General features: G+C 47.0%; 1 protein-coding gene across 2 annotated transcripts; it reads left to right on the top strand.

The window, feature by feature from the left end:
* Positions 1-2,585: 2,585 nt before the first annotated feature.
* On the top strand, positions 2,586-21,661 carry LOC143985921 (uncharacterized). Of its 2 annotated transcripts, none has more exons than XM_077484760.1 (5): positions 2,586-2,807; positions 6,749-6,906; positions 14,029-14,152; positions 15,859-15,972; positions 19,046-21,661. In XM_077484760.1, exons 2-5 carry the CDS (start codon positions 6,862-6,864, stop codon positions 21,550-21,552), a joined length of 2,790 nt encoding a protein of 929 aa, XP_077340886.1. In that variant the 5' UTR covers positions 2,586-2,807; positions 6,749-6,861; the 3' UTR covers positions 21,553-21,661. The 2 variants fall into 2 exon arrangements, with proteins under 2 accessions (XP_077340886.1, XP_077340885.1); XM_077484759.1 differs by having other exon boundaries at positions 2,586-2,820.
* Positions 21,662-22,863: the final 1,202 nt, after the last annotated feature.

Below are 22,863 nucleotides of genomic sequence, written 5' to 3'. Positions count from 1 at the left end.
GTATCACACGGTGCATTCCAATGGGCAATAAATATAGTAGAGTGAAAATTAAACCTAGGTGGTTAAACCGTAATGTGAGTAGCCTCATCAAGGAGAAAAGTATGGCCTTTAAAAAAAAATATATAAAGGGGATGGGTCACTGTCAGCATTCCAACACTACACAGAATGCAATAAGACTGAAAGAAAGATTCTGACTTTATATGAAACATGCAACTAAAAGGTGATACTGGATGATGGGTGTCTGACCAATAAATTGTGACTGGACATACTGGATCTCAATGTCACAGCAACCCAGGGCAATATATATATATAGGAATAGTATTTATTTCATATATAATACATCAATAGCTTAAAGCATAATATTAAATGGTAGTAACATTGTAAAAAGTCAGGCACATTAATCCACATATCACATAATATATCACATGACCTGCTTTGTATAGAGCAGCGTTTCTCATCTCCAGTCCTCGAGGTCACGTTAACAGGTCATGTTTTCAGGATTTTTCTGAGATGAAAAGGAAGTTTAACTGATGAGATCACCTGTGCAACATAATGGAAATCCTGAAAACATGACCTGCTGGGTATAAAGCAGTGTTGCTCAACTCCAGTCCTTGAGGCCACGTTAACAGGTCCTGTTTTCAGGATTTCCAGCAGTGTAACGGATCAAATCAGCTGTGCAAAATAATGGAAATCCTGAAAACAGGACCCGACAATGTGGCCTCGAGGACTGGAGTTGAGAAACATTGTTCTATACCCAGCAAGTCATGTTTTCAGGGTTTCCAATACTTTGCACAGCTGATTTCATCTTTTACATGGCTCTATACTGAACAGGTCATGTTTTCAGAATTTCCCTGGGATGAAACAGCAGTTTAATTGACGAGATCACCTGTGTAAGATATTGGAAATCCCGAAAACATGACCTGTTAGGGCGCTTTGAGGACTGGATTTAAGAAACACTGTTCTATTACCCAGCAGGTCATTTGTCAGGATTTCCAATATTTTGCACAGCTGATCTCATCGGTTAAACTTCCATTTCATCCTAGAAAAATCCTGAAAACATGACCTGTTGAGTAGAGAGCAGTATAACAGATCAATTCAGCTGTGCAAAATAATGTAAATCCTGAAAACATGACCTGTTAACATGGCCTTGAGGACTGGAGTTGAGAAACGCGGCTCTATACCCAGCAGGTCATGTTTTCAGGATTTTTCTGAGATGAAAAGAAATTTTAACTGATGAAATCACCTGTGCAAAACAATGGAAATCCTGAAAATATGACCTGTTAGAGCGCTTTGAGGACTGGCGTTCAGTAACACTGCTCTATATAACCCAACAGGCCATGTTTTCGGGATTTCCCTGGGGTGAATCTGAAGTTTAATTAATGAAATCACTTGTGCAAAATATTGGAAATCCTGAAAACACGACCTGTTGAGTATAGAGCAGTGTTTCTCAACTCGAGGCCACGTTAACAGGACCTGTTTTCAGGATTCCCATGATTTTGCACAGCTGATTTGGTCCGTTACACTGCTCTATGCTCTACAGGTCATGTTTTTGGGATTTTTCTGGGATGAAAAGGAAGTTTAACTGATGAGATCAGCTGCGCAAAATATTGCAAATCCTGAAAACATGACCTGTTAGGGTGTTTGGAGGGCCGGAGATGAGAACCACGGGTATATAGAGAAGCAGCGGATTGAAGCGCACAGAGGTGACATTGATGGGTATAGAGCCGTGTTTCTTATCTCCACTCCCCAAATGCCCTAGCAGGTCATGTTTTCAGGATTTCCAATATTTTGCACAAGTGATTTGATCACTTAGGCCCCTTTCACACATGCAGACAGTGGGACTGCCCTGTTATCCGCCAGCTCAGCGGGGACAACGGAGCGATCCCTGCTGAGCAAGCGGATCATCACGGGGTGCATCATTACTGATCCGTCCCGTATGAAAGGTGCCTTAAACTGCCGTTTCATCTCAGGGAAATCCTGAAGACATGACCTGTTAGGGCAGCTTGCAGACTGGAGATGATAAACACTGATCTAGAGAAGCAGCGGATTGAAGCTGACACTCAGAGCTTGTTGGGCAGCAGAGAGAAAGTACCATGCGCGGTGGGAGGAGCTAGGTATTTGTTGTCCGCCCCGCCCCCTTTCCATATCACGAACCATGCACCTTACACGCCCCCCTCTTGGCATTTGCACCCCGCCTACTGTAACCCTTCGGTAGGTCCAGCCCATTCCCTCTTGTCACCGCCCACTCACATCACGCCCCCCCCCCCCCCCCCCCACTGTTAAGCATGATTGGTCGACCAGGAAACGGAGGGATTAGAACCACGCTCGATCATTCACAGGCACCGCCCACTCCCTTGTCCTTTTTACCGCCTGCTTTTCATCACTTCTAGTCTGGTCCAATAGATGACACGGGCGCCCCAAGTCTCTCCAGGATTGGTCGGTTAATAAAAGGAGGGATTTCATCTATCAATAAAACAGCCTCTCTCCGGGTCGGTGACGAATCGGGGCTTTCGCTATAGAGTTCCAGGCCCCGCCCGTCCCTTAATCCAGTTTCCGCCCACTACCATGTCCCTTGGTCCTCCGGGATTGGAGATTTGGGACGCGCGCTCTAGCTCCAGATCCCGCCCACTCCCACCACCTCTACTCCTTCTCCTGGGAGGAGTCTGGCCGCTCCCGAGTCTCTCTGGGATTGGCCGGGATGGGAAGTCTTGGAACGGAGGGGGTCCCTTCCACTCCCCTTCTCTTGTGACCGCCCCCCTCCCATCACTTCCGGTTGTGTTGTAGGAGGCGGCGGTGTGTCCCCGGAGGTGAGCGCTGAGGGTAGGTAATAGCGGGGTCACAGCGGGCGGAGGGGGGCGCTACCGGCACATTAGAGAGCGCTTCTCAGCTCTGGGGAAGACATTACATGGTGCACACAGCCTGAGATCACACAGCTCTGTGTGGTTGGATGTTCACACAAATGTGTCCCCCTTCCCAGATCACCACCTTCCTGTGTGGCCCCCACCTGAGGGTCCGGTGTTGATGTGAGGAGGGGACACAACGTCTTATAGAAGACCCCCATGGTGTCCCCGGAGGTACAGGAAGTGTGTGCGCTCTGCACCCATCACCATCCATGGGTAAAGTCACTATTATCTTCTTACAGTGGACCCTAAAAGTGGGAGAAATATATATTAGCCAGCAAGTGAACGTGTTGTCCCTGAAGTTGATGTGTTGGAAAGCAGAAAAAAATGTCCCTCGCAGCTTGTTGTTTAGGGGGGTGGAGTCGCAGAGTGGGCGGGGCGATCATTAGAGTCACCGCATGTAAATTTTGGTGCAGAAACTGAAAATTCAGCATGTATCCAGCCAAAAATGACCCTTAAAGCGGGAATCCGATGGGACTCCGCGTGTTTTTTTTTTTTTTTTTTTCTTTAAAGCCAGCAGCTACAAATACTGCAGCTGTTGACTTTTAAAATAGTGACACTTACCTGTCCAGTGCGCCCGCGATGTCGGCACCCGAAGCCGATCTCTAGATCATCTCTCGGGTGCTGCCGCCGCCATCTTGGGTATGGGAATCAGGAAGTGGAGCCTTTCGGCTTCATTTCCCAAGTCGCGCTGCGCAATAAGGATGGACACGCTGTCTCTGGGATCTGTGTGTTTCCCAGCAGGCAGTGGGGGACTTTCGGAAAGGGGCGTAATCTACGCCCCTTTCCGCAGAGAGCTATCCCGGAAGTGGGTGCAGGTAACTGCACCCCCCTCCCCCCTGAAAGGTGCCAATTGTGGTGCCGGAGGGGGGGAGGATTCCAATGAGCGGAAGGTCCACTTTAGGGTGGACCTTCGCTTTAAAAAAAAAAGTGTGTGTGTGTGTATATATGTATGTGTGTGTGTGTGTATGTGTGTGTATATATATATATATTATATACACATACACAACAAATTCATATCATATGAGTTTGCCAACCATTATCGCCACCTTTTAGTGCAAGAAAAAAAAATGCATCCCCTGAACCACACTGATCGCCCCCTGTGTATGTACTGTGAAGGAGGGGAGTACTACAGGCAAAATCCCGTCCCTGGTATGCGATCACCTCTTCCATGTCTGGGGTGTGACGACCAGCTCCTGCTGTGATTGGACTCAGCGGACACCCGCTGTTCGCTGACACCCACCGATCGTTCTCAAGAAAGGCAGAACAGGGGTCTGCCTATGTAAACAAGGCAGATTGCCGTCCTGTGAGAGGGGAAGATGGAGATCTTGTGTGTTTCTGCTAAGCATGAACGCTAATCTCTGCCTTCCCACAGTATTTTCTCAATACTTTATGTAGCACTGACTCCCGAAGGAGTGGCTGGTTTGATTTGGGCCTGCACTTTAGTAACAACACCCAACTAATTTGTCTCAGTCCCCTTGGCACAGCTGTGGTGCAATAAAATACAGTACAATATAATACAATGTAAGGTACCTGTAGTGTAACCTCAGGATCCACTGGCTCCACCTGCTGGGAGAAAACAATACGCCACACAACTAGATGCTTAAACAGTGTATTTTACTGTGAAAATATTCAGAGGTGATTACAGTAATTGCGCTGTCATCCCAACATAGGACGAAAGTACAATGGGATTCAATATAAAAAATATCAAACCATATACATATAGATAAATACCCGGGAGCTCCCCTTTTTAAGCTATGCGTGAGATCTCACTTAAAGTACTTGGTCTTCTTGTCTTCGCTAGCTAAAATAATTCCTTGTGACTTGTAATCCACAGGTTAAAGTAAGTTAAGTTGAGGTAAAAGGTGCTCCTGATATAACTTATACTACAAGGCTTGGGATATCAGAGTAGGTAGGCCTCAAGCCTGCCCAGTGTCAGTTGCTCTGCTCTTCCTCCGTGGAACTATAAATCCCAGTGAGGCCTGTGTATGAGTCTAACTGCATGTGAAAGTTAATAAACTGTGGGCTGTGATCCGCTCACCAACTTGATCGGAGCTCCGTATAGTAGCTTTGGTCCGTTGACTGCAGCTTGCTTATCCCTCAGCTGGGCCCGTCGCTCTATTCCGCTCCGCTGGGTGAGCCCAGTCCTCCGTTTCTCAAACGAGTGTCTCTAGATCTCTCCAATCTGGTCACTGTCTCTGGCACCATCAGATCACTCGCACAACCAAGCGAGATTTGCGTTCCACAAAGGCTGTGGGCCCTGTCTCCGGGAGGACCTTCACACAGATCCTCACAGGCTGGCCATGCGATCCCAAGAGACCTAAAATGGACACTCGGGGTCCTTTTATGTCCTACCCAGCATGCACTGCCAGAGTAAGTGTTCATGGGTAGTTCATCAAGCCTCCTGGGTAAAAGGGTCAACCTTCTGATCAAAACAGTCATTTCCTGTATATGTCTTTTGTGCTTTCTTCAAAGCAATAAACATTTTAGTTCAGTACCAGTATTTGGCCGCTAGATGGCGCCAAATACTAAGCCATAGAAATGTCCATAGACTTTTATTACCTGGAAACACACATTAATAAACAAGCATGTCAGCGCTACATTTGTTGAAGCACCTTTGGCACCAATTACAACCTCAAGTCTTTTTGAGTATGATGCTACAAGCTTGACACACCTATTTTTGGGCAGTTTCTCCGGATGGGCTGTCATTTGCCTTTTACTAAGGCCTCTTTCACACCTGAACAGACACTCCATAGACCTCTATGGAGCGTCGGATCTCAACGGTGACATGTCCGCTGAGATTCGACCCGCTCCGATCTGAAAAAGTGTGACGGAGGAAAAACCTACTTTTCCATCCGTCATCTGATTGGGTGACGGCCAACACTGCGGTCAGTCATCATCCGATCTCCCATAGGGGAGAGCGGCGCTCTGACAGGTCCGTCCCTGCGCAGTATGCGGAGACGGACCCGTCCTCTGCTCAGCGGGGATCGACTGAGCCTTTCCGCTGAGCAAGCGGATATCCATGGGGCGGATCATCCGCCCCGTGTGAAAGGACCCTTAGGAGTAGATTCTGTCTGGCCACTCTACCATACAGGCCTGATTGGTGGAGTGCTTCAAAGATGCTTGTTCTCCTGGAAGGTTCTCCTCTCTCCACAGAGAAATGCTGACACTCTGTCAGAGTGACCGTCTGGATCTTGGTCACCTCCCTGACTAAGGCCCTTCTCCCCGATCGCTCAGTTGGGCCGAATGGCCCACTCTAGGAAGAGTCCTGGTGGTTCCAAACTTCTTCCATTTACAGGTGATGGAGACCACTGTGCTCATTGGGACCTTCAATGCTGCAGATAATTTTCTGTACCCTTCCCCAGATCTGCGTCTCCATACAATCCGGTCTCGGGGGTCTACAGATAATTCCTTGGACTTCATGGCTTGGTTTGTGCTCTGACATGCACTGGTAACTGTGGGACCTTATAGAGACAGGTGTGTGCCTTTCCAAATCATGTCCAATCAACTGAGTTTACCAAAGGTGGCCTCCAATCAAGGTGTAGAAACATCTCAAGGATGATCAGGGATAATAGGAGGCACCTGAGCTCAATTTTGAGTGTCATGGCAAAGACTGTGATACTTATGTACATGGGATTTTTTTTGTTTTTTAATAAATTTGCAAAGATTTCAAACAAACTTCTTTCACGTTGTCACTATGGGGTGTTGTTTGTAGAATTTTGAGGAAAATAATGAATTGAACCCATTTTGGAATAAGGCTGTAACATAACAAAATGTTGAAAAGTGAAGCGCTGTGAATACTTTCCGGATGCGCTGTATATTACATTTATCGTCTTCTTAATTTTTAGGATGATTTCCAGTAATGCCAAATGAAGACTCTTTTCCTGGAGTAAAGCTGTGAAGGAGGTTCTGGATATACTGTATATGGACGGAGAAGAGAGATCACTATAACCCCAGGATAATGATCACTCCAGCGCAGAGCTCTTCCTATCAATACTCTCCACAGGTGAATATGAATGATCCACTTCCCATCCTTATGATCACTGGATCACTTTTACAGGCGGCAGAAGAGGGTCCCTCCAACCGCCACCTTTTGACCCCTTGCACAACACAGCACCGATAGCGCGGGCGGTAAAACGCCGCTATTTCTAGCGGCGTATTTCGGCCACTAGCGGGGTGCTTTTACCCCCGCTAGCGGTCGAGAAAGGGTTAAAGCCGCCGGCAATACGCCGCAATAGCTGCGTTTTGCTGGCGGTACTACAGCGCTGCCCCATTGATTTTAATGGGGAGCAACGGTGGAGAAGGGTAAACACACCGCTCCAAAGAAGCTGCTGGCAGGACTTTTCCCTGACGTCCTGCCAGCGCAGCACTGTAGTGTGAAAGCCCTCTGGGTTTTCACACTACATACAATGGTGCAGCTTCTTTAGGGCAGATTGTAGGCGCTATTTCTAGCGCTATAGCGCCTGAAAAACGCCCTTGGTGTGAAAGGGTTCTTACTGAGCTCTCCCGTCCAATCAAGGAACCCAGAAAAGATAGGGCCCACAGCATCAGTTTCCCCAGGATACAGTGAGAGGAACTGATGTACCCCCCCCCCCCCCCCATGTGACGTCACAAAGCTGAAGCAACAAGGATTTGCTGGTTTTGGTACCATGTAAACAAGCTCTTACCGGCTTATGAAAGCATCTGATCCCGTTGATCTCGGTGTTATCAGATGCTTTGAAGGCCAGAGGAGAGATCTGGGATCTGATAGACCTCAGATCTCTCCATAAAGAGGACCTGTCACAGCCCATGCTATCACAGGAGATGTTGTTCATCCCTTGAGAGAGCTATAAAGTTGATATCTAAAAAAATAATAATAATGCCCTCATTCCCCTGTGCTCATGCGCAATTAGGGACCGCACGCATATGTAAATGGTGATCGCACCTCGCGTGTGAGGTATCACCGAGAACATCAGAGCAATGATTCTAGCACCAGACCTCCTGTGTTACTCTGAGCTGGTAACCAAAGGCTTTTAAAGCGTCGCCTATTGAGATTTTTAGGTACTTTAGTTTGGCGCCCTTGCACGGGCATATGCAGTGTAATAAGTTAGGTTTCTATTTACTCAGCGTAACATCATCTTTTATAGTACATCATACAGTTGGGTTTTGTGTTTTTGCACATTAAAATGTATTAAGGTTAATTCATAAGCGTGACTGTACAGTACAATGAGTGGCACTGGCGAAATGTGAGCTGCTAATATATACTGCGTTTAAGAATTTGCAAATGCTCACCTTTTTAATCTCTCCCAATCAATTAAGCTCTCGATCTCTATTTCTCTCCATCTCTATCTCTCTCCATCTCTATCTCTCTCCATCTCTATCTCTCTCCATCTCTATCTCTCTCGATCTCTATCTCTCTCGATCTCTATCTCTCTCCATCTCTATCTCTCTCTCTCTCGATCATGTTTGTTCAGAGGTTGTACGTTTTGAAAATCATGGGAGAATCGTGATCTTTATTCTCTAGGCAAAAAAATCGTAATTCTAATTTCTTTCCAGAATCGTGGAGCTCTGATATACAGTGTGGAACAAGTGGTAGATTGGGATGGGGGCTGAAATTATTAATTTTGTTTTCCCCAGTTCGTCTTTCAGGACAGCCACCTTTGAGATACACTGGCTCCTCCCCTCTTAGGAAACACCGCCTTCATTTTCATGATTTAAGCCTCCTCCTCCCTTCGTTCCTCAGTTATGGTGTTTCCTCCGGTGGGGAGACACCGCTAAGGAACCTTAGCTGAATCAGTTGGCGAGACTGAAGCTATCCGAGCGGAGCTCTGGCCCCACTTGGCAGTCCGATCGTCTATCGGTCTACTTTCGGCCGTCCGGTCAGCTGGTGAGCTGAATTTTCATACTGACCATACACTCTAAACTTCGCTTGGGGAAAGCAGGAAGTTTTTAGAGGCTCATCCCTTCGTTCGCCCAGGAGGGTGCTTCAACGGGATAGGCAGTCCGGTCAGCTGGGGAGCTGAATTTTTGTACTATCCATACACTCTAAACTTCGCTTGGGGAAAGCAGGAAGTTTTTAGAGGTTCATCCCTTCGTTCGCCCAGGAGGGTGCTTCAACGGGATAGGCAGTCCGGTCGGCTGGGGAGCTGAACTCTTGTACTGACCTTTTTTACACGCACTCTAATCTTCGCTTGGGGAAAGCAGGAAGTTTTAGGGAGGTCCATCCATTCGTTTTCGCCCAGTGGGGTGCTGCAACAGGACGTCCTAGGTCCCCCTGTGTTTGCAGTCGGCTTGGAGCTGGAGGCCGGACCAGATGACGGGCGACGTCAGTTCTGGTGGGGACGGACATCTTCGTTGAACCCGCGACTTCCCGTTCCGGACACGGACGGAAGGAGGACCAAGCGTTCGGCTGGTGCAGCCTCTCTTCTAAGTTGCACAGGTAGCTTTGGAGGCACGTTCGTACCACTCTTCCTCAACAGGAGAATGTCCGAAGCAGTGGCTTCAGGAGCTCCTGGAGTAACGGCACCAGCCACTCAAAGGTAAAAGACCTGGCGAGGGGTTCCCTTACCTTTATAACCAGTAGCTCCACTGGTGTTTTTTCCCCCTAGGTGGTCGGGGGGAAGGACAGTGCGTCTGGGATCCAGATGGAGATTGATCCTAGGGGAGGGCACTCCCAGTGGTCCTCTTAAGTAGTGCTGGTGTTTCTTTTCTGTTTTAAGATTTTATGCTGCTCTTTTATCTCTATGTCTCAGAAGGACATGAGCAAGTCTCCCCTTGGTTCTAGGAGGGAGTGTCCTTCATATAGAGCCTCTTTGGGGGAATCCCTGGTTCAAGGCACTTGGTAAGGAGTGTATTGAAGCACCGGATAGCTCAGTCAGACCTTTAACCTAAGGGTTCAGGTCCCTGTTTGGGCGCCATCAGGGGCAGCAGAACACGGTGCATATCTGGCGGCTTCTGTGAAGGTTCCAGTGGCCTCAGCTCCAGAGCATTCTTTCACCAGCACAGCAGAGTGTTCCACCTAACCCGATGGATGTTCCTCCTGCAAGTTAAGGGAGAGTCTAGAGGGTTCCAGAGAGGAAGTTGAGGAAGAAGTTGACAGTGCCGTCTCAGACTCCCAAGGGGAATCTGATGGTGAGGGCTTGGATGGGGAACCCAAAAGAACCTCACGATATAAACTTCCCCCTGGATGAAGTGGATAAGCTCTTGGGAGCTATTCATACCACTTTAGGCATACAAGAGAAAAAGAAGGCATTGTCACCCCACGATCAGATGTACTAGGGCCTGGGGGAAGCGGGTGTTCCCGGTTCATGACGTCTTGATCGATGCCATCAGGAATGGCGGGGTCCCGAAGGAAAACCATTCTTTTCTGGTGCATTAAAACAAAGGTTTTCCTTGGGCGGAAGAGGAAGCTCTTGTCTGGAATAGAATCTCACAGGTCAGATGCTACCTTTCTTCAGATGTCCAGGCATACTGACCTGTCCTCGGGGACATGGGAATACTTTCAGACCCTATGGTTTGAAATGGACTCACTTCTGAAGGATGCATGGGTTTTTCTCTTAAGAAAATATTTAAGCCTGCCATAGCGGCCACAGTGGTGGCTCATAATATGAAGTGTTGGCTTAGCCAGATTAATGCATGAAGCAATGACGGCAGAGGAGACTTTTCTATCCTCCTTTCCCACGCTACTTAAGGAGTTGGCATACGCTGCTTCGATTCAATCCAGGCGAATGTATGCAAGATCTTCGGCTCTGACCAACTCAGCCTGGAGGGCCTTAAGGCTGAAGACATGGCAGGGGGTCAAGGCGTCCAATGCAAAGCTCTGTGGAATCCTTTTTTACAGGAGACCTGCTGTTTTTGGCCAGGTCTTGAAGCAGTGCGAGATTGCACGGCTGATAAGAAAAAGGCCGTTTCCCTTAAAAAAAAAAAAAAAAAAAAAAGGGCCTTCCTCCCCCAGTGGGAGATGATCACCTCCAATTAGTTTGTGATGAGAATCATCAGAAGAGGCTACCGTTTGGAGTTTTCAGAGCTCCCCCCTTTTTGAGACTCCTTGTCACTGAGCTGCCAAAATGTGTCGTCCTTTCCTCTTCAGGAGTTAGAGGAACAGGAAGTGGTAATACAGGTCCCAGCAGGATAGATAGGAAAGGCTTCTATTCTCACATTTTTGTGGTTCACAAGCCTTTGGAAAAGTTCAGGCTTATCCTGAACCTGAAGCGTCTGTGTGTCTTAGTCACCTACAGAAGGCTTTCGTTGGTTTTGGTCACTGGGTGAGGGCACCTCTTCCATCAAAACTGTTTCAGGGCATCGATAGTAAGGATGCATACCTGCATATTCCCATCGCAGAGAACCACCAGCGTTTCCTTAGGCTGGCAGTGATAACCTCTGTAGGAGTGCTACACCTTCAGTTCAAAGCACTTCCCTTTTGGGCTATCCCCTTCCTCCTCGTATCTTCACCAAAGTGATGGTAGAAGTTCTGGCATTCCTGCGTCTCAGGGGAGTCTCGGTGATCGTGTGTCTTGACGATCTTCTCCTGTTTGTACCTTCTCTGGCGCAGTTGATTTGGGATCCACAGGTAACAAAAGACCTGTTAGTGAGCCTGGGTTGGCCTCTGAACCTAGAGAAACCCAACTTAAATTCCTTACCAGGGGGTCACCTTCCTGGGGTAGGTGCTGGGCTCAACAGAACAAAAGGTCTTCCCTCCTTGGAGAAGATCCAGAAGATAGACAAAGCACTGTTGTTTCTCCAGGGCAACCGTCAAAAACTCAATAAGGCAGGTTGAGTTTACTGACAGCCACGCTCCTAGCAGTTCAGTGGACGGGGTCATGTTACCGTCCTCTGCAAACTATTCATCTTGAAGGTTTGGGACCACAGTCAGGGGTCTTGGGACTCTTTGGTTTCGGTTCCAACTCAGGTAAAGAGGTCCCTTTGGGAAAGGGAGCACGTTTGTTACAAGACCTAGAATGGAGTTTGCCAGTATCCAGGGTGGTTACAACCGATACGAACGGCTTAGGTTGGGGTACACACCTAGACTCCTGTTTGGTACAGGGTACCTGGGAGAGGAAGGAATCTAAGAGATCCTCAAATTGGAGGGAGTTGAGAGCAGTAGATCTGGTTCTCAGGACCTTTCAGAGAGTTCTCTGGAGACTTCATGTAAGAGTCATGGAAACAATCTCTTGGCAGTGGCTTACGTCGACAGGACGTGGACTCCTGGAGCGGATCCTTTTGGGTCCTAGCGAAGGCCATCCTCAGATGGGCCGAATGTTAAATTCCTGTCTTTCCAGTGATCTGTTTGAAAGGAGAGCAGATTCTGATATTAGATTTCCTCAGAGCAACCAGGTTCTCAAGCAGGAGGTTTTTCGAAAAGATCACCCAGAGTTGGGGGATTCCTTGGATAGACCTCTTTTTTCTCAAGGGAAAACGCAAAGGAAGCCATCTCCTGTTCCATGAACAGGGGAGATGGGAGGTCGGGAGCAGGAGCAGGCACACTAAAGCACAGAGTTAGGGTTTCTCTAAGTGCTATGCTTTCTCCCCTCCCGTTCTGATTCCTGCAGGGTCAGGGAAGTTTTCAGGTGGAGATTACTACCTTTTTTCTAATCACACCTCTTGGGCCCAGGAGGCCGTGGTTCTTCATTCTGAAGGGCCTGTCAGTGGAACCCCCCCCCCCCCCCCGGGTTTTCCCGGTCTAGGAGTGTCTCCTTTCCCAGGGTCCAATCTGCTGTCCCCAGGTGGATCCTTGCAGCTTGGCTACTGAGAAGGAATTGCCGAAGGGCAAAGGGGTCTCAGACTGTTTAATAGCCACTCTTCTGAATTGCAGGTAAATAGAAACTCGGACCATTTTCTTGAAGGTATGGAGGCGGTTCAATAGCTGGTGCTCAGAGAACTCCTTCAATGTGCACAACCTTGTAGCCGTTCTAGAGTTCCTGCAGTCAGGGGCAGATAAAGGTTTAGCCCCATAAACATTGAAGAGTCAGGTTTTCGCTTCTAGCGTATTTCTGGAAAGGCATCTAATATCAGACCTTGGGATAGTAAGGTTCTTTAGAGCCTTAAGTAGGCAAAGACCAAGCCTTTGGTCGTCCCCTTCCCAGTCGGGATCTCTCATTAGTTTTACAGGTTCTCACTAAAGAACCTTTTGAGCAATTGGAATCTTGCTCGTTATGGTTGATTACTCTCAAAACAGTTTTTTTGTGGCGATCACTACGGCAAGGAAAGTGAGTAAACTCGAAACCCTTTCTGTTAGGGCACTCCCTTTCCAGACCATTCAGTTTTTAAGACCGTTCTGGCCTTTTTACCTAATGGTAGTCTCTAATCCTCAGAGAGTCCGAGAGATTATGCTGCCCATTTTTTGTTCAAAACCAGTGAGAGAACAGGAACACATCTTATTGGACGTTAGAAGATGTGTCCTTCATTATTTAGATTGCACAAAGTCAGTTCAGGAAGTCTGATTTACTTTTAGGGTTATTTCCAAGGGCTATGAAGGGTTGCAAAGCCTTTAGACGTACGCTAACCAGATGGTTAAGGTCAGCCATTGGGCAGACTTGCGTGGTTGGGGTGTTAAAGCCTCCAGTTAGAATTAAAGCACACTCAGCCAGGACAGCGGCAACTTCGCAGACAAAGTGGGCTGGTGCGTCTCCTGAACAGATCTGTAGAGCCGCAACGTGGTTCAGGTTTTCTACGTTCGTGAAGCTCTATAGATTGGATCTTCTCTCAGCCAAAGACCAAGCCCTTTGGTCACAAGGTGCTGCAAGCAGTAGGTCCCACCCTAAGACAAGGTACTCGCTTATCCTCTCAAAGGTGGCTGTCCTGAAAGACGAACTGGGGAAAAATGGAGTTACGTACCGGTAGCATCCTTTTCCAGGAGTCTTTCAGGACAGCACCGGTTCCCACCCAGGTTTTTTGCAGATCATCGGGAACTCATCACATGAGACCGTCAGGTAAGACTAAAAGTTTGTTTGACGTGTTCTTGTGTCTCCCCAGTTGGCCGGAGGTACTCTGGAAGAACTGAGGAACGAAGGGAGGAGGAGGCTTAAATCATGAAAATGAAGGCGGTGTTTCCTAAGAGGGGAGGAGCCAGTGTCTCTCAAAGGTGGCTGTCCTGAAAGACTCCTGGAAAAGGATGTTACCGGTACGTAACTCCATTTTTCCTTTTTATAAGGTGTTATCGTTTGATGATGTGGCAATCTATTTCTCGGAAGAAGAGTGGGAATCCCTGAAGATTGGGCAGAAGGAGACCTATAAGAATGTCATGATGGAGAACTTCTGGTCTATGAGATCTTTAGGTAAGTAGTCTGCTTTTGCCTATTCATCCCACCCAATACCACGGTAGATGCATTTTTTTTCCCTATCTTTTTGAGGATGTGTTAGTTTTGCACCCTATCACTTTTTGAATTTGTAGTCTTAATTTAAAGTGGAGTAGGTACAAAAGGTGTAGCTGCCGACTTTTAATAATCGGACACTCGCCTGTCCCATGGTCCAGCGATGTGGGTGAATGAAGCCTCGCTCCTCTCCTCTCCTCAGCCGAGGCCGCGCGCTGTGATTGGCCGGGCAATCTTCTGGGACCTGTGACGTGTCCCAGAAGATTGCAGTGAGGGGGAAGAGGTGAACGGAGCCTCAGGAGGAAGTGGGAGCTGGGTGCCTCTAAAAATAGGGTATCCCCCCAAAAAATGACATGCCAAATGTGCGGTCACCTTCACTTAGAGGAAGTTCCATTTTTTTGGTGGAAGTCCGCTTCAATAGAAATGTTAATAGATTATTTTTCTCAATGCACAAAATGGAAAGTAAATGATTAGAAAGAGAAACTCAAATCAAATCCATATTTGGTGTGTCCACCCTTTGCTTTTCAAAACAGCATCGGTTCTTCTAGGTAGACTTGCACACAATTCTTGGAGGAACTCTGCAGGTAGGTTGTTCCAAACATCTTTGGAGAACTAACCACAGATTCTCTGTGGATGTTGGCTGCCTCGGATCCTTCTGTCTCTTCATGTCATCCCAAACTGAGAGATCAGGGCTCCGTGGGGACCAAACCATCACTTCCAGGACTCCTTGTTCTTTTTTTTACACTGAAGATATTTCTTAATGACGTTGGTTGTATGTTTGGGATCGTTATCCTGTGTGCAGAATACATTTGGGGCCAATCACACACCTCCCTGATGGTATGACCTGATGGATAAGTATCTGCCTGTATTTCTCAGAGCTTACGTTTGAATATGAAAGTCCTATTTTGTAGGTCTCAGGGTTTCCACTCCAGGACTTTCCTCCATGGGACCTACCAGCATTTTGGCTAGAACTCACAAAGCCACCTTGCAAAATGGAGAACTCTTTCAAGCTTTTAATTAAAGGGGTTGTAAACCTTCGTGTTTTTTTTTCCCTTAATGCATCCTTTGCATTAATGGGAAAAAACACCGGCCAGTGACCACCCCCCAGTTTCACTTAACTGAACCCTCAAACTTGACCCACAGGGACACGCTGTCTCTCTGCCCAGGGTTCTCAGCTCTTGATTGGATAGATTAATAGCAGTTCGGCCTCTGTGGACAACGAATGCTGGACTCGGGAGTGTGCCCGCAAGGTAACCCCCTTGGGGAAGCGCATTAGATGTGGGGAGGAGCCCCCTGGGGGACCCCAGAAGTCCAGGTTTGGGCCACTCTGTGCAAAAATGAGCTGCACAGTGGAGGTAGGTAGGATATGTATGTTTTATTTTACCTTTACAATCACCTTAAGTTTGTCATTTTCTTTTTTTTGAGCCGTATCTTTAGCACAAGAAGGTCAGTGTACTCCACAAGTGACTTTTATTTTTTTTATTTTTTTTTTTATTCTTAGTTGCAAGAGAGTAGTCTTAAATGTTGAGGCTGCAAGCATCTTGGAGCCCTTTTAAACTCCTAGTGTATCCTGCAGGTGGACATATCCATCTCTCATGTGAAACGTACTTGAAGATTTTAGGAAAAGTAGCAATCCGGTAATAACTTGTTTTTTTCTTTTTGTTTACAAGGATACCTCCCTGTAAAGCCAGACATCATACATAGGATTGAGAAAGGAGAAGAGCCATGGATATCCGAGGCAGATAGTTCCAGAACTAGACGGAGGTTCCTCGGTGCCCCTTCAGGTAATTACATGAGGACCAGAGTAACATTTAAATGTCCTATATTGTGTCCCGAGGGTTACCCTTAATAAATGATGTAGGTTATCTGAATAAACCCTCCTGTACCAGGCTGGCCCTGGTACCATGTGATCGCTGTGATTGGTCACGTCAATAGTACACAATAGGAGAGGTTTACTAAAACTGGAGAATGCAAAATGAAGCTCTGCACAGAAAGAAATCCACTTTCAGGTTTTCTTGTCAAAGCTTAATTGAACAAGCTGAAGTTAGAAGCTTATTGGCTACCATGCACAACTGCCCTAGATTCTGAGTGCTCCAGTCTTAATTTAACCCTATGGCTTTCATTCATAGCCATTCATTGGGTACTATTGTGATCAGTCACAGCGATCACATGGTACAAGGTCCAATCACAGCAGACCTGTACTACCACTTGATAGCCATGGACAATTACAGCTATCACAATAGTACACAACGGCATATGAATGGATGCCAAAAATGATTGTTTATAATAATTGAGATTCACACTGTAATGAGAAATCATTATTAAAAAAAAAAAAATCGAATCCAAATCCCCAGGGCTGTTCAGTGTTGTTATGGTGACACACTGTACTTCGGTCACAGTATGTTGTGTAAATTTTATAACATTTTTCTTTTTTTAAACATATGGTCACCAGTCAGTGTCCCTTGTCACCGCCATATGATGTACTGCTCTGGTGATAGTATGTAAAAGAAAAAAACTAATTTATTTTCTTCATTTTCCAAAAACTGTGAAAACAAACTTGCCATGCTTCATAGTAATTACCTATTTTCCAAAAAAGGGTAATTTGGGGGATATTTGTACTGTCCTGGCATTTTAGGTCCTCAAGAAATGAGAGAGGCCGTCAGTATATCAGGACTGATCGATTTTCAGATATTCGATCACTAGAGAGTTATTTTTACCAAAGAAATGTAGCAGAATACAGTTTAGCCTAAATTTATGAAGAAAGATTATTTGCAAACTTTTATTTATTTGGCAAAAGAAAAAAAAAAAAGCAGTGGTTAAATACCAGCAAAAGAAAGCTTTATCTGATAAAAATGTAATTTGGGTAGAGTGTTGTATGACTGAGTTAATTATCGTTCAAAGTGCGACAGCACTGAAAATTTGGCCTGGGCAGGAAGTGGGTGAAGGAGTTAAAGCAGAGTTCCACCCAAAACTGGAACTCTTGCATAAACGTCTCCTCCCCCTCTCCGGTGCCACATTCGGCACATTTTAAGGGGGGAATGGGCCCTTAGTCACTTACGGAGACAGGCCACGGCCCAATCTCCCGGAATTTCGGCCCCCCTCCTTCCCCCGCCGCCGAGCCTAGTAGAAAGTGCAGTGTGCATGTGCAGTAGGGAACCAGCAGTGAAACCAAAAGGCTTCACTTCCTGGCTCTGTTACCAGGAATGGCGACAGCAACACCCGGAAGTCGATCCGAAGATCGGCTGAGGGTGCTGGCACTGCGGGCTCCCTGGACAGGTAAGTGTCCATATATTAAAAGTCAGCAGCTGCAGTATTTGTAGCTGCTGACTTTCAATTTTTTTTTTTTTTTTTTGAGCTGGACCTCCTCTTTAACCACTTGCTGCCTGCCCACTGTCAAATAACAGCGAGATGGTGCAACTCATTCTGGGTGGACGTCATATGATGGCACACCCGAATGGCCGTGGGTGCACGCAGAGCAGCAGTCACGCCGTGTTGCTAGGACACGGCGCGACCCAGATCTCTGTAAAGAGCTACTGTTCTTTAATCATGTGATTGGCTGTGTCCAGTCACAGCCGATCAAATGTAAACCAGGAAGTGCAGGTAATCGGCCCTCCTCACCTCACACTGACAGTGTGTGGTGAGGAGAGCTGATCGACAGCATTTCCTCGCAGGGGACAGTGAGAGATGTAATCAGGGCACTGATGATCAGTGCCCTGTTTACTTTAGAGTGCCAGCAGCCAGTGTCAACAATCGGTGCCCACCACAGCCAGAAATCAGTGCCCATTAGTGATGCCAGTCAGTGATGCCCATCAGTGCCGCTTATCCATACCACCTATCAGTGCCCACCAGTGCCGGCTATCAGGGCCTGACAGTGCCACCTATCAGTGCCCATAAGTGCAGAATATTTGTGCCTCCTCATCAGTGTCTATTAGTGCCCATCAGTGCCTCCTCATAAGCGCACATCAGTGAAGGTAAAAAATGACTTATTTACAAAATTTACTGTCAGAAACTAAGAGAAACTTTTTATTTTATTTTTTCAACATTTTCTCTTTTTTTTTTTTTTTTTTAATATATATAAAATAAAAATCCCAGCAGTGATAAAATGGCACCAAAAGAAAGCTCTCTTTGTGTGAAGAAAATTATAAAAATGTCACATTGTTTTATGACCGTGCGTCATTAAAAGTATGACAGCGCTGAAAGGTGGAAAATGGCCGGGGGGGGGGGTTTAGTGCCCGGTAGATAAGTGGTTAAGGATGAAGAATTTCTTAATTTATAATGTATTTGGGTCCCTTAGATACACTAAACATTTATCACAAAGGTGAATTAATTATGGTTAACTTAAAGTATTTGTAAAGGCAGAAGGGTTTTTTTTTTTTTTTTTTTTTAATCTTCATACATTCTATACGTTAAGATAAAACACCTTCTGTGTGCAGCAGCCCCTCTAATACTTACCTGAGCCCCATCTAGATCCAGCGATTGTTGGAGTGTCTCTGCTGTCCAGGCCTCCCCACCTCATTGGCTGGGACAGCAGTGCAACGCCATTGGCTCCCGGTGAGTCGGTCAGCCAATGAGGAGGGAAAGGGGGCGGGGCCGGACCACAGGGACATAGGGAGCTGTGGCTCAGCTCAGGTGCCAGCATAGCAAGCTGATTGCTGTGGGGGCACTCAACGGGAGGGAGGGGCCAGGAGCACAGAAAAGGGACCTGAGAAGAGGAGGATAGGGGCTGCTCTGTGCAAAACCATCACACAGAGCAGGTAAGTATGACATGTTTGTTATTTTAACTAAAAAAAAAATGAGAAGTTAGTATCACTTTATTATTGTGCACACAATATAACTTTATTTTTTATTTTTTTGCAGATTCTGAGCAATGTGTACCACCGCAGCACAATATAACAGCACAGCGAAGTCCTCATAATGCAGATCCTATAGACCTCCAGACCTCGGACACCGAAGAGCAGACACTTTCTCATTTGGAAAATGAAAAGCTGTTTTGTGACAAGTCAGTTCCTAAGGAACATCCTAAACCTTGCCAAGTATCCAAGCCTTTCCCGTGCCATAAATGCGGGAAGGGCTTTAGTAGCAGAGTGCACCTTATCCGTCATCAGATCGCTCACATTGACAGAAAGCCATTTGTTTGCTCGGACTGCGGCAAATGTTTTGCTCAGTACCCAACATTCTTGCTGCACAGGAGGGATCACAAGGACGAGGTACCGTATTCCTGTTCTGACTGCGGGATGGTTTTCAGCCAGAACGCCGACCTTTGTAAACACGTCCAAACCCACACAGAACAGAAGCCGTTTTCTTGCAACGTGTGCGGCAAATGCTTTAGCGCAAGCTCCATCCTCATTAAACATTATAGAATCCACACCGGTGATCGACCGTTTGCCTGTCCTGTGTGCGGGAAGTGTTTTAGGCAGAAAAACCATCTGGACAAACATAAAGTCGTTCATTCAGAGGAGAAGTGTTACTTCTGTTGGGAGTGCTCGGCATCTTTCCCATCTGCAGACGACCTCGCTAGTCATAAACGGACCCATTCGTACAATAAGCCCTTTTCCTGTTCTGAGTGCGGGAAACTGTTCAGGTGGAGGTCGTCGCTCTTGGAGCATGTTAAAATCCACACTAGAGAGAAAACCTTTGCGTGTTCGGAATGCCCGAAAGCCTTTAACTGGAAGTCGTCGTTGGTGGAGCACCTGAAGGTCCACTCTACTGATAACCTGCTTTCTTGCCCTGAGTGCGGGAAGGGTTTTTATAAACGGGCCAACCTAGAGCAACATCGGAGTATGCACACCGGGATAAAACCCTTTGCGTGTTCTGACTGCGACAAACGCTTCTCACGCAGGAGGAACCTGAAAAGGCATCAGGCGCTTCATAAAGCAAAGGCAGCTTTTCCATGCTCAGAGTGCGGGAAGTGTTTTAGTAGCATGTCCATATTGTCTGAGCACCAGCAGACCCACACAGAAGTCAAGCCTCACTTGTGTGCTGAATGTGGCCAATGCTTCTCTGAGGAGGCCACCCTTGAGCAACATCGGAAAGTCCATGAGAAGAAAGGATGTCCAGATGGAGACTCTGGGAAAATGTTTACGTACAATTCAGAATTCTGTAAAGCCTTGCAGGTTAATTCCGAAGAGCATCCGTATCCTTGCCCTGAGTGCGGGAAGTGTTTTAGTAGCATGTCCATATTGTCTGAGCACCAGCAGACCCACACAGAAGTCAAGCCTCACTTGTGCGCTGAATGTGGCGAATGCTTCTCCGATAAAAATGCTCTTGCTACCCACCAAAGAACCCACACCGGGGAAACACCGTTTGCTTGTTCTACTTGCGGAAAAATATTTAGCCAGAAGGTCCATGCGGTAAACCATCAATGCACTCACAGCAAGGTCTCGGAGCTTTCCACAGAGTCCTCTCACCAAGACCGCGGGAAGAATTCCTTGACCGATTCCGTGCTGACCCACCACCATGGTGAGACCAAATCATTTTCCTGTTCGGATTGCGGCAAATGTTTTTCCAGGGAGTACAATCTAAAGCAGCATGAGAAAACCCACCAGAGTGGGAAACCGTTCACCTGCGACGAATGCGGGAAAAGCTTTATCAATAACGCGCACCTCACGCGGCACCGGACCACCCATACCGAGAGGAAGCCGTTCATCTGTTCCGAGTGCGGGAAGAGCTTTGTGCAGTACTCCTCACTCACACAGCATGAGAAAATTCACAAAGGGGCCAGTCCTTTTAAATGCTCGGAGTGCGGGAAAGGTTTCATGCAGAAGGCTGACCTTGCCAGACACAACAGAACTCACTCTGGGGAGAAACCCTTTTCCTGTTCGGAATGCGGCAAAAGTTTTAGCGTCCGTTCGGTCCTCGTAAAACACGAGCGCATCCATTCCGGGGAGAAGCCGTATTCTTGCTCTGAGTGCGGGAAAGGTTTTACGCAGAAGCCGCACCTAGATAAGCACAAGAAGGTGCACAATGGGCAACGCCCGTTTGTTTGCTTGGAATGTGGGCAGGGCTATGAAACCAGCGCAGGCCTAGCGAGGCACATGGCCACCCACGAAGGGAACAAACCTTTTTCATGCTCGGAATGTGGGAAGGGCTTCAACTGGAAGGCGTCTCTTGTAGAACACATGAGGCTTCATACAGGAGATAAACCTTTCTCGTGTTCTGACTGTGGGGTTCGTTTTCCCAAGAAGGCTATGCTGGTAAAACACCAAAAAACTCACACCGGTGATCTACACGTTCACAAGAGCTCAGATCTTCCCAAAGAGAAAAATGGTGAAGATGATGTGGATGGTGTGTCTGCAAATGCTGGAAGTGATGCCGGCTTTAACATCATCACCGTAAAACTGGAGGGTGAAGAGGAACCCTCTTAATTACGTGCCTCTGTAGACTTCTTTTTATAGCGCCTTTTCTGTGAATGCATATCTTTAGAATTGTACGGGTTATAAACAGCCCATAAAAAATAAATATTGTATTAGGAAATCTCCTTTTATTCACTCTTTGCTGTTTCCAGACCCGAAATGTCTCAAAATCTTCTTCACAGATTTTTTTTTTTTATGACTTTATTACCAACCTGTAATACTGTATTTACTATCGGGCCATTTTTCTGTTTTCAGTGTTTTTTGTCTCTCTCTCTCTCGCTCTCTCTCTCGCTCTCGCTCTCGCTCTCTTCAAGTACCTTAAAGCTGTTCTTCACCCTAAAGGGGAAGTTCCGCTAATCTGATCCCTCCGGTGCCACAATCGGCACCTTTCAGGGGGGAGGGGGGTGCAGTTACCTGGATTACCAGGTGACTGCACCCACTTCCGGCCAGACCGCCGCAGACCCCCCCCCCCGTTGTGTTCTGGGAAACGCACAGTTCCCAGAGACACAGCAGGGGACCATAAGAGACACGCAGCGCGACATGCGCATTAGGGAACCGGGCAGTGAAGCCGTCATGCTTCACTTCCCGATTCCCTGACAGAGGATGGCAGCGGTGGCAGCAGCGAGACAGCAGCTGCAATATTAGTAGCGGCTGGCTTTTAATATTTTTTAGGTGCAGCTCCTCTTTAAATAAAAAAAAAAGATACAGCGATTATATAGAGATATTTATTTCAGGTACTTATATAGTGTTGTTTACGTCAGTCCCTACCCTCAAGGGGCTTACAACCTAAGGTCCCTAAGCCTCTGTACACACGGTCTGAGATTTCGACAATCAAATCCGTCGGATTTTGTCAAACTGTTGTATACACACGGTCAGACTAAGTTGTTGAAAAATCCGATCTTTCAGAACGTGATGACGTAATTTCGTTACGATGGGACTACGTTCAGGCTAGTAGCCGATAGCTTTGATGTAGGAATTTGATCTGAGCATGCGTGGCACTTGGGCCGATCAAAATTCTCTACACATGATCGGAGTATGTCCAATCGATTGAACCAGTTGGTCGGGAAATATTTCCAACATGTTGGAAAATTGGGTCCGACGGAATCAGTCCGATGCATACCACACACAGTCGGATTATCCGACGACACGGTCCGATAGGACACATTCCGATGGATTCTCCGACCGTGTGTACAAGGGCTTACAACATATTTATATGTATACTAGGGCCAATTTAGACTGGACCCAATTAATCCACCAGCATGTCTTTGGAGTGTGGGAGGAAACCGCTGTACCCGGAAGAAACCTGCAAACTCCAGGCAGGCA

The sequence above is a fragment of the Lithobates pipiens genome, unplaced genomic scaffold, assembly GCF_037356315.1.
Source record: "Lithobates pipiens isolate NorthernLeopardFrog02 unplaced genomic scaffold, aLitPip1_a1.2 Scaffold_1, whole genome shotgun sequence".
NCBI lineage: Eukaryota > Metazoa > Chordata > Amphibia > Anura > Ranidae > Lithobates > Lithobates pipiens.
This window is presented reverse-complemented; position numbering and strand designations above follow the sequence as displayed.